We start from the raw sequence: 14,933 nt of genomic DNA, 5'->3' as shown, positions 1-14,933 counted from the left end.
TCCGAGCTCTGCCTGGCCGAACATATTTGATTCCCCTTGGGGAGGCACGGCAGCTCTTATAAAAAAGACATTGTTGTCTTTGGAGAGCCCTGTGCGCACTTTCAAAAGCTGATTCTTGAGTTCCCAGCCCCCGCAATCCAGTTGATGAGGAAACGCTCTGCGGTCTTGGTGGCACCGTTTCCATTGGGATTGGCACCATTTGATTGACAAAGTCTCCCATTCTTCCACCTCTCGAGTGTTATCAAAAGGATTGTGTGGGGTCAGAAGCTATTGAAGGGACGTCCGTGTAGCCGCATTTCTGCAAACACGGGGTGAAAACCGTGCCTTTCTCATGAAAATGCTTCCACCAGGCAGAACGCATCTCATCTTCCTTGCTCTGCTCCTTAGCATTTCTTTTTAACTCGAGTGTTTTACTGAGCAGCATCACCAGGTAAAGGAGTATTTCGCTGAAGGCAGCCTAGGCAGGGCTCTGTCGGGACGGCCACCCTCCCCGGAAGCTGGAGCAGCCATCTCTGGCAGACGAAACTCCGGTGGAGGGCTTGGAAGAAAAGGGAGAGTGAAGGGAGAGGACACCAGCGACGAAGTTTTCTCGCCCGGTGCCCACGGTCTGACTTGCCCCGTTATAGCTCATTTGGGGCGGGAAAGCAGGTGCAAGGCTGACCGGTTTCCTTTACACCGCGTCCATCTAGCCCGGCTAAAAAGTAGCTGGACGTGGGCGCGCCGGGGTGCCCCTGACTCAGCGCTCAGACGTGCGCAGGAGAGTTTCACCCGCTCCCCAGCAAAGGTGAACGGAGCGCTCTCGCATCGCCTTCCCTGTGCCAGACCCCGCGCAGAGCCAAGGCCCGACTGGCTCGGGATAACCCAACCGAGCAGTGTTTGGGAGGCCATTTAACCTGCGCCCATCCAGCGAGAGGACGAATAAGCCCTGGCAGGGCGGCGGGAGCCTCGGCCGCGGGTCCGAGCGCCGCTCCGCGCCCCGCTGCCGCCCTCGGGCCTACCCGGCTGCCCCACCGCGCCCTGCGGCGCACGGAACCGAGTCCCTGCTCCTGCCCCGCTAATGGCGCGGCCACTCGCCGCCTTTCGCCTCTGATTCAAACCGACTGAGCCGTCCTTTTGGTGGATCCTGCAGTATTTAATTTTTTTTTCCTTCCGTCCACCCCCTTCTTTTAAAGGCTCATGAAAGAGGCATGGGGATGGAGTGTCTGAGAAATTCGGGGTGGAAAAAACCACCCTCAAACCCGAAGCAATCAAACCACTACGGCAAGGTCGAATCTCTCTCTCTGTGTGGGAACAAGACCAAAGACCATACTCAAAAATAGGCGCAGAAATGGGAAAAACCGGGGCGAGGGAGGGGGGTGCGGCGGGGGGATGCGGGGGCGGTAGTGTAAAGAAATGCTCCAGAGATCTGGATAGATAAGATTGAAAGGTTTTAAAAGAAAAGAGGGAAAATGAGAGGTAAAACCCAAACGCCTTTCTAGCCCAAAGTCGCCTTTCTCTGCCTCTGGTGACCCAGCAGACTCAGAAGCAGCCCACTTGGGGTATTCAGCCGTGAGGGAGCTAGTGCCGAAAGAAGCAGCTGAGATGATGTAAGAGAGCTGGAGGCCTGATTGAAGGAAAGTTCCCCCGATTATATTTGTGTGGAAAAGCTCACCTCTTGCAGAGCTCTAAAGTGTAATCAAGACTGAGGCTTACACTTGAAGGATGTTAACTCTCATACGGGAACCTACTTTCTCCTAAACGGTTTCTTGCCTGGTGAATGAGAGCCTCCCAATTGAAGCAAAATGATCCTTATGTACTAATATCAAGCACAGCCACAAAGCGACCGGCTATTTATGCTGCCACTTTAGACAAAGATATTTAGTTATTCCCGGGTAGCAAGTGCACTTTTGCATTTTTAAGCACGAACCAGCCGAGCACAAACATATTTACAAGTGCAATTACTAAATAGTTACTTGACACTTCAGAGTCCCAGGGTTAACTGTACCTTCGCTGTAATTTTCTTAATATTCAGGTAATCGCTGTATTAAATTGTGGTTGTCAGGGCCGTAGGCCGGGGTGTGAAACACTCAGGGGAGGTTTCTCTCCTCCGCCCGGATCACCCCGAAATATCAGCTTTGGAGACACTAGGCGTTGGAAGATTTCTTCAAAGACCCGAGTGACATTAGCTACTGGCTGCCCGTACGTGTGCGGGTGGCTGTGAATGGATCGCTTTTGTTTTCACACCGGATCCGAGAACAGATCCGAAAGTGCCAGAAATTGCAGTTTATTGGAAACTACAGGGAATTCATTGGCAAGGTCGTGTAGCAGATGACCGGAGAGGTCTTCTCCATCCAGCTCCCGTGCTGTATAAATAACCTTAGAAAGCAGCCTCCGCTTCAGAGGGACCACGAGAGACTGTGAGAGTCTTTGCCTTTGAGAATAACAAGCGACATTTTGCGCTAACCTATTTTTCATCGGTCTCTCGTCCCAGGCAATTAAATTACTGCTTGATTTTGCAAACTTGAGTCTTCCACCCCTCTCTGAGATATTAAAAAAAAAAATAATCCCTATCTGAAAGGAATTTGTAGGTTTAGGGAGACAAACGATCCTTGCACTGAGTGTCTTAGGAGGCATAGAGAGTGTTCCCGAGATGCGAAACCCCAAGCGCTTGTTCAGCCCCGGCCGGCCGGGGTGTTTGACAAGCCAGAGCGGGGAGTGCGGGGCACGGGGAGCTGTGGCCCGAAGAGAAACATCTGCCCTCCGCGGAGTTGTCCTCCCGGCGGCGGGGTTCCTTCCGGACCAAACTTAGTGGGGGAAGAGGGAGATTCTGTCCTTTGGCTTACTGGCATTCCACCCCGTTTCCCCAGCTCTCACAAAGGCTGGGCTGACAGCCTTGCCACCCTGGAGCTGTTTTTAAATCCTTTCACCCAGTCAAATGGTGGTCTTTTTTTGCTTTGCCTTCCATTTCCCGTCCACGATACTGTCACCCCGAGGAAAAAAAAAAAAAAAAAGAGTTGTGCTCACGGGGTCTTTCTTTCTTTTTTCCCTCTCTCTCCCGTCCTCTCTGTCTCTCTCCTTTTTTTTTTCTTTTTTTTTTTTTTCCTAAAGACATAAAAAAAATTCTGACAAGTAAGACTTAAAGGTGTTTACCTTGTCATCAGCATGTAAGCTAATTATCTTGGGCAAGATGTAGGCTTCTATTGTCTTGTTGCTTTAGTGCCTATGCCCCGCCTCTGGTGGCAGCCTAAAACCTGGCGTCTGGCTAAAACAAACGAAAGGCAGCCCTGAGCCTCCACTCAATCCAATTAAGGCGGACTTCGTCCACTCGGTTACGTGTACATCCAACAAGATCGGCGTTAAGGCAACACCAGAATATCTGGCAAAAAAAAAAAAAAAAAAAAAAAAAGATTTGCCTCCCCTTCCTTTTTTTTTTTTTTTTTCCCCAGCCGCCGAATCATGTCGATGAGCCCAAAGCATACGACTCCTTTCTCAGTGTCTGACATCTTGAGTCCTTTGGAGGAAAGCTACAAGAAAGTGGGCATGGAGGCCAGTAACTTGGGGGCTCCCCTGTCAGCCTACAGACAGTCTCAGGTTTCTCAGCCGGCCATGCAGCAGCACCCCATGGGCCACAACGGAACAGTGACTGCCGCCTACCATATGACAGCGGCAGGGGTCCCCCAGCTCTCCCATGCTACGATGGGGGGCTATTGCAATGGGAACCTGGGCAACATGAGCGAGCTGCCGCCTTACCAGGACACCATGAGGAACAGCGCTTCGGCGACAGGATGGTACGGCACCAACCCGGATCCCCGCTTTTCCTCAAGTAAGTCGGCTCGGGGCTGGGTGGCCGAGGGGGGCTTGCCGCGCAGCTGCCCCGACACACCGCGGGCAGAAGGCACGGGGGGTCCGCGACAGGGCAAAAGTCGGTCTCAAACCCAGACGCGTCCCCCAAACCCCAAATTCCTCCTCTTGCCCGAGAATCGTACCCGGTCCTTCCATCCCGGCTGGTCGCGCGTCAGCCTCCCGCGGCTGCTTTTGCGGGGCAAGGGGGTTGGAAGCCGGGCTGCGGCGGGGAGCGGGAGCCTGGCTCTCGCCGTCCAGCGGGGCGGGAGCGTGGCGGCCCGGGGGCCCAAGGGGAGCCGGCGGTGCCCACCCGCCTGCGCGCCGCCCGGCACCGGGCGGACGAGGGGGGAAGCCGGAGGCGCCGGGGCCGCGTCCCGGGGAGCGGCGGGGCAGCGGCAGAGTCCTCCTCTTCGGCCGGCGCCCGCGGAGCCGCCGTCCGCGGCTGCTCCCGCCGCGGCTGTCGCTTTGGGCACTTTGCTGGCCGTGCCCCGGGCAGGACGAGGGGTGAGTGGTCGCCCCTATTCACCGGGGCTGGGCAGGGCGAGAAGGGGGCCACCGCGCTCCCCGGGGACGTGAGCCGCTCTTTGGAAGCGCGGTGCCCGAGGCCGCGGCCGGGGCTGGGCTGCCGGGGGGCTGCGGAGCCCCGCTGGGGGCAGGCGGCGGCGGGGGCTGCCGGAGCTCGGGGCCCCACTCGGGCCGGGCCGGGCCGGGCCGGGCCGAGCCGAGCCGCCTAAAACGTGCCGCCTTCTCCCTTGCAGTCTCCCGCTTCATGGCGCCGTCCTCGGGCATGAACATGGGAGGCATGGGCAGCCTCGGCTCCCTGGGAGACGTGAGCAAGAGCATGGCCCCGCTCCAGAGCACGCCGCGGAGGAAACGGAGGGTCCTTTTTTCGCAGGCCCAGGTTTACGAGCTGGAGAGACGTTTCAAGCAACAAAAATACCTCTCCGCCCCGGAGAGGGAACATTTAGCCAGCATGATACATCTCACCCCGACTCAGGTCAAAATCTGGTTCCAGAATCACCGCTACAAGATGAAACGCCAGGCCAAAGACAAGGCTGCGCAGCAGCAGATGCAACAGGAGAACGGCTCCTGCCAGCAGCAGCAGTCTCCCAGAAGGGTGGCAGTGCCAGTGCTTGTGAAGGATGGCAAGCCCTGCCAAGCAGGCTCCAACACACCCACAGCAGCTATCCAGAGCCATCAGCAGCAGGCAGCTACAACGATCACGGTGGCTACCAATGGCAACAGCCTCGGACAGCATCAGAGCCACCAGACAAACAGTGCGGGGCAGTCTCCAGACATGGGACAGCACTCGGCCAGCCCTTCCTCTCTGCAGAGCCAAGTCTCCAGTTTGTCTCACCTAAACTCTTCTACTTCTGACTATGGCACTGCCATGTCTTGCTCCACCTTGCTATACGGTAGGACCTGGTAAAAGGATTAAACAAAGAAAAAGGGAAAAAAAAGGCAAAAAGAAAAAAGAAAAAAAAATCCAACAAATTTTCCCAGTTACACAAATCTCTGTCCCCTCCAAACTACTGTGTGCTTTTTTCTTCTTCTTTTTTTTCTTTTTGTTTTCTTTTCTTTTTTTTTTTTTTTTTTTCTTGTTAATGCTCTGCTCCCTTTCCCCCGTTTCACTGAGTGGTCTCTGCGGATCTCTAAGAGAGAGAGACACTTTTTTTGTTCCATTTTATTGTTACTGTTGATGGTTTTGGGTCTTTATGTTTTTTCTCCCCCAAAGTTGTCCTATGGGGTGTATAAAAATATTCAGACTAATAACCATGGAGCAGTCTGCAGAAAGGGGACCATCTTTAGGCATGGTCTGAAGACTTGGATATCAGATGTACACTTTGCCAGCGTCTAGGACTTGCATGTAAATACAGAGATTTTGGGGGATGGGGTGGTTTTCCCCCCCAAAAAACGCACTCGCGTCACCCAGACACAAGAAGCAGCTTCCCCCTCCCCGGTCTCTCCCAACTCGCCGCCAGGGCCAGCGGATGGAGACGTGGAGTCATCAAAGGCTTGGCTTTTATTTTCCTCCTTACGTTTGATGTGAACCTGTAGCTGTATAATGCTGTCAAAAGTTGGACTAAACCCATAGTTTTTAGTAGCCTGTATATTTTGTTGTAAAAAGAAAAGGAAAAAAATACAATCAACCAAACCAACCCCCACCTTTTTTATGGACAATGATCACCCCATCGTAAATCCTCCGGCAGTTTGTTATTTGCGCACGCCGCCTTTTCCTGTTGTAACTTATGTAGATATTTGGCTTAAATATAGTTCCTAAGAAGCTTCTAATAAATTATACACATTACGAATATTCTTTTTTATTTCCCCCTTTGGTTTCCTCTCCCGACGCTCCTATCCTTACATCTTCCTCCTTTTTTTCCCCCTTACCTCCCCAACCCCCGCCCCCCCTTTTTTTGACTTCTTGGTGGAAAAACAAGCCGGGATGTTGTCAGAGCCCGGAAGGCCCCTGCCCCTCCCAGGGCCCAGACCCTATTCCCAAAGGAGAGCTGGCCAGAGGGTTAACGGGATACAGGATCAATCCTCAGCGTGCAAACAGGACGAGCAAACGCGTGGGATTCACGAACTCGAGACCGAAGGAATCGAGTCCAAATTCATTAGCCCGATTATCTTTTGGGGGGTGAGGGTGGGGGCGGGGGGCACCTCAGCGACTTCTTGCTAGAGAAAGCAAAGTATTCCGGGACTAGAAATTCAAATGCCAAAGGCACGGAGGAGAAAGAAGGTAAAAGTCTAACGCCATTAGAAAAAAATTAAAACAGCGAAGAACCTGCTGTCAGTATAGAACGTGAGTCCAATTTAAAGTGTCCAGTTTTAATACCTTGTAAGAACAAAAAAAAAAAAAAAAGAAAGATAATTTCTACTAGGTTTTCCTATGTACTTGTATTTTAAGGGAAGTACAGTCACCTTATTTATAATCAAAATAAAAAGATAGTTTATTGTGTACGACATGCAGTTTGAATTAGCTTTCTTTATCAGGCTGTGTTTCATTTTCTACATTTCCATGTATTTAATTCTGCACAAATCCAGCCCCACACGGCCGCGCAGGTTCGCCTGCAGAGCCCACGCCGGTGCTCGGGCGGAGGGCCGAGCGCGCCGCGGCTCGGTGGAGCACACGGGCTGCCTGGGTCCCTTTGGGCGCTGGTTTTCGGGTCGCACTGCTTCTCTAAGAGGGAGTTTGTTAGTTTGCTTGGTTGCTTGCTGGGGGTTGTTTCGGGCAGCCATGTGGGAAGTTTGTGGAGAAGGAGATGAGGAGAAAGTGCGTGCGCGCACGTGGGTGGGTGCGCAGAGGTGCGCGCCGGGCTCAGGCACAGAACGTAAATATTATCGGGAATGCAAGGCGGTTAGACGGTAACTTTTCTGTAAATATATAAAGTACATGAAGCTAAACAGCTCGTATCTGACGAGTTCTAAATCCCAGTGATTCTCTATTTTTCAGGTCCCAAATATTCCTTTTGTGAGTGTAGCAAAATAAGAAGTATCCCCCTTCTAAAAGACCTCGTAGCGTGTTTTCCTTTGCACCTGCTGCTCGGTTTCGTTTTTTTATTTCCAAATCCATAGAAAGCGACCGCAGTCATTGAAACCCCTCGGAATTACAGAGGTATTACGAAATAAATATATTTTTGAAGTGAAAGAAAACAGGTTGCCTGGGATGGAAACACCCCAACTTCCAATTTAAGTAGCAGCTTTTGAAAGCTCCAGTTCTTTATTTATACAAGATAGCCGGTGTTAGTCGGACACCAAGTGCTAGTCTGGCTGGAGAAAAAGGGAAGTACACGGAAGAAAAAAAAGTATCGGATTCTTTCTGACCCCTTCCCCCTTATTTCTAACTGGAGGACATCACGTGTGTCAACAGGAATTTCGAGACCTTTCATTCTTTAGGTTATGTCCTAATTTATACAGCGACATTCTTAACTAACCCAAAGATTATTCAATTTTTTTTTTTTTTTTTGTTCTTCTCCTGCGCAGAATATTCATTTCAGATCTATCGCACGGTGTTAAGCATGGCGGGGGATGGGTGGGTGGGGGGCGGCAGCGTGTCTGGAGCCTAGTGCTGTTATTTCTGCCTAAAGAAGAAAGTGTTGGACATTCCTGGTCCGTGGTGCAGAGCTGCCAGCTTCGGCGGAGGAAGCGAGAGCAGGGTTAACTTTAAGGATTTTTTCAAAATTAGGGTTAGTTTCTCCCGGAGTTTATACTCAAGACCGAGGGGAAAGTGCTCCGGTTAAGTCGACATTTCCCTTTCATACGTAATTAATGTGCGTTCTTCCAAACCTGGGAACCTTCAAAAGTGAGGAGCACCGAAAGGCATTAATACAGCCGAGAAATATTACAGCCCCCGCCCCCGAATATTGGAGTTAGCATGTTTGATACAGTCAGTGACTTTTCATTATAGACTTCGGGGGAAATAAAGTAATTTTATTGTGTCTCGACAACCTCATAAACACATATTTGGTGGTGGGTGTAATTACTGTAATGGATTATTATGTACACTGACTTATCTTTCTTAAACTAGATTTAGTTTCGATTAAATAAACTCGTTTCCACTTTGTCTGATGTCGGCTTAGTTTAAAGTCTGTTTACTTGTTCCACAGAAAGGTGAATTCATCTCTTTATTAAGCACTAGAGACCGAGCAAACACAGTTCAAACTGTATTTACATATCAATCAGGAGAAATGCAAACAAACTGCTCTTTAACAATTTTTATAGAGTTTTTTATGACATTATGATACTGCCTTTTATAATAATTTTTTTTTTAGTAAACCAGTTATGCCTTGATTAGGATGAAGATATTTGAAGGGAGGGGTGTAAATACAGTTTAGTCTCCAGTCTCCCTTGAGAACACTTATGAGAACTTAGTTACTGTATAGCTTTTTAAAATTGAAATTAAAATATGTTCCTCCATCTAAACTCCTGCTTCTTCCAATATGCTGGTTTCCAGTCCCCCGGTAATCAATGCAGAACTTGGATAATGGGATGGCAAAGGGGAGGGGCAGCATGATTCAAATCTGAAATGATGGAAGAGACGCACGTTTCCCAATATAACTGCTTTATCCACGCTAGACCATGGGCACCCCGTATTTTGAGAGATAAAAGGATCTAGTGAAGAATGGCTATTCCCTCCCACTCCACCTCTGCCTGGCACTACTAGTGAGCGTAGGAGAATCACGGAGGGCATTTTTTCCTGCTGTAAATAGGAATTCATTCTTAAGTTCCATGAAGTGTGCGTGAAGTGGCACAGCAGGCTGTGGGGAAAAAAAAAAAAAAAGAAAGAAAACAACAAAAAAGAAAACAACAACAACAAAAAGAAGAAAACAACAACAGAAACAACCCCAAACTAAACCCCAAACGAAACACAAACCCAAACCAAAAAAAAAAAAAAATCCCAAACCCTAGCAAAACCACATCACTGCTACGGCCAAAACGGCAACAATATCAAAAGTGTTTTCCATACAGACTGCTTCATTTCAGAGCGGGCTCTGGAGCCGGGGGCGGCGGGGCTCGCCCCGGGCCCTGCGGCGGTGCCGGCAGCCGCGGACAGCCGAGGGATGGGGAGCTGATCCAAAATACATCGCCTGCATCTCGGTTCAAAAGGCAGCGCAGGACCTTGAGACGGTGTTGAAAGTGCGGATCCCAAACAATGTAATCTGAGACAGCCCTGAGATGACACCAAGAAAAGTTGCCACGGCTGGGAGGGGAGGGAAAAAAAAGTATTTTAGGAGTTTTGTAGCGCAGCGCAGGTAAAGGGGCCTCGCCGGGAAGGCAGCCCCTGTTCAACTTTTCGTGACCGCTGCCTTTAGCCTTTACAAAGGGGATCTGAAGTTAAAGACTGAGTGACTTCTGAAGAATTTAAGTCCTTTCATAGCCGTGTCGGGAGCAAAGCTGAGAATTTTTTTCTCTGTCTGACCCGCTGTTCCTCTCATGATCCCCATCAGGGGGGAAAAAACCCCCAAACTCTAAGTTAATGATAATACTGTTTATATGTATCAAATGTGTACAGACATCTGACCCAGTGCGGCTGCTCCTATGAGGTAGAGAGACGACTGTCCCTGGCAAAATGGTGAATAATGTGAAATTACTTTTCTTCCCTCCCTCTCTCTTTTCTGGCTGCAAGCACATTAGGGAGCAGGTAAGGTCAAAGTTTTCTATATCCTATTTCTCTCAAAGGCTTCTGGTCAGCGTTATAAATAAGATGGTGTAAAAGATGTATTGATATAAAAAACAACTGAAATTCGTTTTGAAGCTTAAAACAACTTACGACACAGAAAAATTCTTGGGAAACCTATAAATGAAAACTGTAAAATATAAGATTTAATCTTCGATGTAAAGGCTTTTCTTAGAGGGGGGCGAAGAGGGAAATAGTTTTTGGTTTGTTTTTTTTTTTTACCATGACACAGATTGACAAGGAAAAACATTTACAAATGGCCGAATGCATTACTTCCGAAAGACGGTGTAAATCTACTGTCCTGAGCTGGCGTATAGAAACGGAAAAAGGATGAAAATGTATATTCTAAAAATATTTACCAAGATACTTACGTCTGTTTTGACTGGCTGGCTCCATATCTCATGTTAACAACTATATCTGAAAGAGATGACAACTTTTTCTCAAAAATATTTCTATTCACTAAACACAGCGGGACTTTCGGAGCAATTTTGAATTATTTTGTAGGTTGTGCTTCTTTAGCAAGTGAATTGACATGGCAGGTTTTAGTGATTGTACATGACTTATTGAATTGATTCAATGAGAACTCCCCATATCATTCTGAGTTGCGCTTCATCAATACAGGGGCTCCTTAAAGTGTAAGGAGTAAAGGAAAAAAATAAAGCGTGTGTTCACGCGGTGGGTTGGTTTGCGGGATTCTTGGGGAGGAAAGGGGGCTTTGTTTGTTTAGGTTTGGGTTTGTGATTGCGGGTTTTTTCGGGTTTCTTTTTTTTGTTTTTGTTTTTGGTGGGGTTTTTTCCCTTTTTAAATTAAAGGATAGTTGCATTGCTTAGAAAACTGAGCAAAGTATGAGATCGTCACTTCCATTTGTTCTGGGGGATTTCACCGGAGTTCTTCTCGATCAAGCATATTTGGGCAAGTGATAACGTGCGGCAAGTAATAACGTGCGACAAGCATATTTGGGCAAGTAATAAGGCGACAAACTTACAAACACCTGGGATCGTAAGGGGAGCAGACTATTTTGCTTCACATCAAAGGTGTTACTGAAGTGGCTGAATAATTTCAGCGTGTTACTGACCTAATAATGTGAATCTGGGACATAATTTTTTCCAAGTTCCTCTCGCTGCATTTGTTTGTTAAACTTTTTGTTTTCAGTGCTGCTGCTTCTCAGAGAAGCTCTTAAAATAATATCTTTACCTTCACCACCTTCTTGGTCTCTGCTTTTGCTCTTACACTCTTAACAAACGCACTGTTGCTACTGCGAACTAGGGTGCTCGGAGCTCGTCCTCTGCACCTCTATCTGCATTAGTTCACTTCAGAGAGAAAAAAAACATACGGATGGCCGATGCGGAGCGCTTAGTCTACACGTGTGCGTCTGTACACGCATTATAGCTATGGATGTGTACGTCTGACAAGTGTACCTAAGAGCTGATGTGCACGGCAATAACTGTGGGATCTAGGGACCAGAAACAGGCAGGAAAACTCTTACTTTGAAGAAGCACTGCTCGCCGGCCCGTGTCTGCCCTCCGCTCTTAGTTTTACAGTACGGAGACCCTCCCGCCACTTTCCGCCCGGGCCCGCCGGGGCTGCCCCGCCGGAGGGAGCGGAGCCGCAGCGCCGGAGCCGGGCCGGCTTCCCCCGAGCCCCGCGCTGCTCCGTGCCCGCCGCCCGCCGGGAACGCCCGGCTCGGTCACAGCTGCCGCCGGCGCTCGGGTCTCGGCTCCCCGTCGAGGGCAGCGGGGTGGATCCTGCCCTTGGCCGGCGGGCTCTGCACCCCGGCCCGGGGTGCCTTGCGTGCCGAGGACGGGCTCTGACACAGCGCCGAGGCTTTGCTGCCCTCGCGAGCCGGCTGCAGCCCAGCGGGGTTCCTCTCCCGGGGCTACAGCCGGTCGAGAGCAGCGATTGTCTCCCTCTGCACTCTCTTATGCCGGCTACGCCAGGCTCTGCCTGCGCTGCCAGGCTGCCAGGCTGCAGGTGCTGTCGGGCAGAGCCAGCTGTGCGCACCCACCGCCCCTCTCGTCCTTGGCACCGGGGCGATGCCCAGGCGGGAGGGCTGCAAACGTCGGGCCAGGAACCCCTTTGACTTTCGTCCAAGCGCTGCTTCCAAACGCCCTGACAAGGTGTTGACCGCCTATGGCGCCCTGCCGTAGCTAGGGCGAGTGGCATGGGGCTGGGGGACCCGTCACTGCAACACACACCACACTTGCCTAGCGGGGTAAATGGCAGGGAAGTGCGTGGCACCTCCACGGTAACCCAAAAAAGATCGAAGACGGGATGCGGCGGACGAATTTACGTCTTCGCAAAGGTACTGGGCGAGTGCGGCAAGGACGGAGGATAGGTCCCAGCACTGTCATCTTCTGCGCTGCCAGGAGTTTCCTGTGGCAGCCCCTTTGGAGGGACTCTGCCGGGTGGTACCGGGCCGCCGCTGCCCTCGCGGTGCTCGACGGAGAGGCGGCCCCGACCCTGACTGCCCGGCCAGCCCCAGGCACCCCCACCCCATCCCAGCCCGGGTGCGTTTGGTTGCTTTAGGTGGGGCAAAGCAAGTCCCGAGGGAGCACCTGAGAAAGTTTGGGCGAGCAGAGGCGGGACGATGGTGGGTGGGAGCGGGGCAGCTCGGACGGGCAGGGCCGCTCCCCTCCCCCAAGGGGGGCGCGGCGGGGGAACCCCTCTTCCTGCCGCCGATTGTTCTCCCCAGGGGGAGGGAAGCTGTCCGCTTTCTGCTCCGTCTAGATGCCTCTTTTCTCTCATCGTTTTTTAGTTACTTTTCTGAATTCGAATGGATATTCTTCGGGAGATATGGCAGGGTTTAAAGCTCTCATTACATGTCAATAAGATAAACCTTTGCATGGAGGTTGTCCCCATTCTTCGGTGTGTGCGCAATAGCTGTTGTTGCCAGGCTCTGACTTTTCCATGGGCACATATACACAATCTGCTTGTCTTAAATACGTCTTCCGCTGTCGAGGCGGAACCCAGACCTGGGAACCGTGTTGTCCCGTGGGGCTCGGGAGGGTGCTGGTGGATGGTGTATTTTGTGCCCGGTGTCAGGGGAGGCTGTGCGTGGCGGAGCGCCGAGACACGCCGCGCTTGTGGCAATGGCGAGGCGCTGGAGCTGCGCTGCCGTGGGGAGGCCGGGCGAGTTCTTGTCGTGGAAGTCTGGGCACGGCGTGGGCTGTGAACAGAGCAGGCTCCGCTGTGTGTGTGTGTGCGCGCAGGGGAGTGTATGTGTGTGTGTGTGTGTGTGTGTTTGTGTCAGTGCATCGCCTTTCCACAATGGTAGTGCAATTATCTAGCTGAAACATTCACAAATGGCAAAAAGTTGCAAAATAGATCGACCTCCCTGAGATGAGAAGGAGCCAGTTACAGAGCTGTGCAACCATCATGGTTTTTTCAATACATTTTATACAAGAGGATCTAGCGAGTGATTCCGATTCAATACACATAATCAGTTTGGAAGTCCTATTTCCATTTGAAAACAGGCCTATTTGCAATCATGAGGGCCGGACACGCTATAAGATACAGGACGCATTCAGAGTAGGTGGTAGGTGAGAGAATCTACAAACAAGCACCAGATATTTTCTTCCTGCTGCAGACCATTTTTTTCCACGATGGTATTAATCACAACGTATTTTTGATCTATATTTTTTAACATATCCTTTAATTGCTTTAGAAAGCAAGGTTTTAACCTACAGAGTGAGTCCCGGTGGAAAACACACACACACACAAAACAAAAGCTCACCAAGTAAAAACAGTGATTGGAAAAGCCTGTTGATTGTCCCATCGATCGCTTAGGGTTAACAGTCATTTAATCAAAAATTTACGAGGTAAATAATCCCTAGGAAACGATAATTAATTTTTTCAAATAAGGCCCAAAGGTGGGACAGGTGCAGGGGGTCTTAGGAGGAGCTACCACCCGCCAAGCCCAGAGCCCGGCACCGAAGCCGGCTCTGCTCCGGGGGAGCCCCATCCGCCGGGCCGGGACCCAGGGCAGCACACGCACCCGCCCGCGGGTGCCCAAGCAAACCGAGACTCCCCGCGGCCGTGGCCCTCGAGAGCTGCGACCCGTCCTGCTGAGAGGGTGGGGAAAAGGATGCACAAAAGTCAGACCGCAAAGCTTTGGGGTGATATGGCATCAGGGAGGGCAGACCCCCTCTCTCACCTCGTCCTCCCACCCCTCCCGCAGCCATCCCTTCTCCAAGCAGGCACCGCACTTCCCCCGCCTCTTCTTGCTCTAGAGCGTTTTTTCTTATTCCTCAAGTACCCGTAGCCAGGAGAAAGCCAGGAGGCCTGCGCGTCCTCCACCATAATTATCTCGCCGATAGAAACGGGCAAGGAAGCCGAGGCTCGCCTGGGGGTATCCAAAGGCGGAACACAGGCGCTCCCAGCCCCGCGCACAGTGAATTAATCGGCGTTTCCCATTTCCCTCATTTACGCGTTTTTGCGGCGGTGCGCACCGCAGACAGCGGGCAGGAGTCGCAGGAAGCGGCCCGGCCCAACCCGGCCCGGCCCGACCCTTCGCCCCGTTCTCCGTTTGCATTTTGAAGGCAGACACTTGTTTCTTATAGTTAAATAGCGTTCCCGTCCCAGTCACAGCAGTCCTGCTTTCCCGAGCTCCCACCCTCCGCCACACTGCTTTATTCTCTTCCACTTTAAAACACCAAATCAGCTGTCGGCAAGGGCGGGGGGGCGGATATGGTAAATAAATAAATATTTGAATAAATAAGGCAATGTCGTAGAAATCTGAATTAGCCCTACAAGAGGCACAAACTGTTATTACTGACTTGCAAGCTACACACACACTGACGAGGATGACAGGTGGGTTTGTGCGGAGCCCCGGGGCTCGGCGGGCCCGGCACTCTCCCGCCGGCTGTATCCGCGGGAGGGGCAGCTCCGGACAGAGCTCCGGGACCCGCTGCTCACCCAGCCCCTTCTCACT

At 51.2% G+C, this 14,933-nt stretch overlaps 1 protein-coding gene across 1 annotated transcript; it reads left to right on the top strand.

The window, feature by feature from the left end:
• Positions 1-3,257: 3,257 nt before the first annotated feature.
• On the top strand, positions 3,258-6,664 carry NKX2-1 (NK2 homeobox 1). The gene is made up of 2 exons (XM_054275845.1): positions 3,258-3,802; positions 4,581-6,664. The coding sequence occupies exons 1-2, from the start codon at positions 3,436-3,438 to the stop codon at positions 5,249-5,251; spliced, it is 1,038 nt and encodes a 345-aa protein (XP_054131820.1). The 5' UTR covers positions 3,258-3,435; the 3' UTR covers positions 5,252-6,664.
• Positions 6,665-14,933: the final 8,269 nt, after the last annotated feature.

This window comes from Melozone crissalis, unplaced genomic scaffold (assembly GCF_028551555.1).
Source record: "Melozone crissalis strain CALT ecotype California unplaced genomic scaffold, PUWL_Pcris_2 ptg000018l_1, whole genome shotgun sequence".
NCBI classification, from domain to species: domain Eukaryota; kingdom Metazoa; phylum Chordata; class Aves; order Passeriformes; family Passerellidae; genus Melozone; species Melozone crissalis.
The sequence above is the reverse complement of the archived record's forward strand: the minus strand, read 5'-3'. Positions and strand labels throughout refer to the sequence as shown.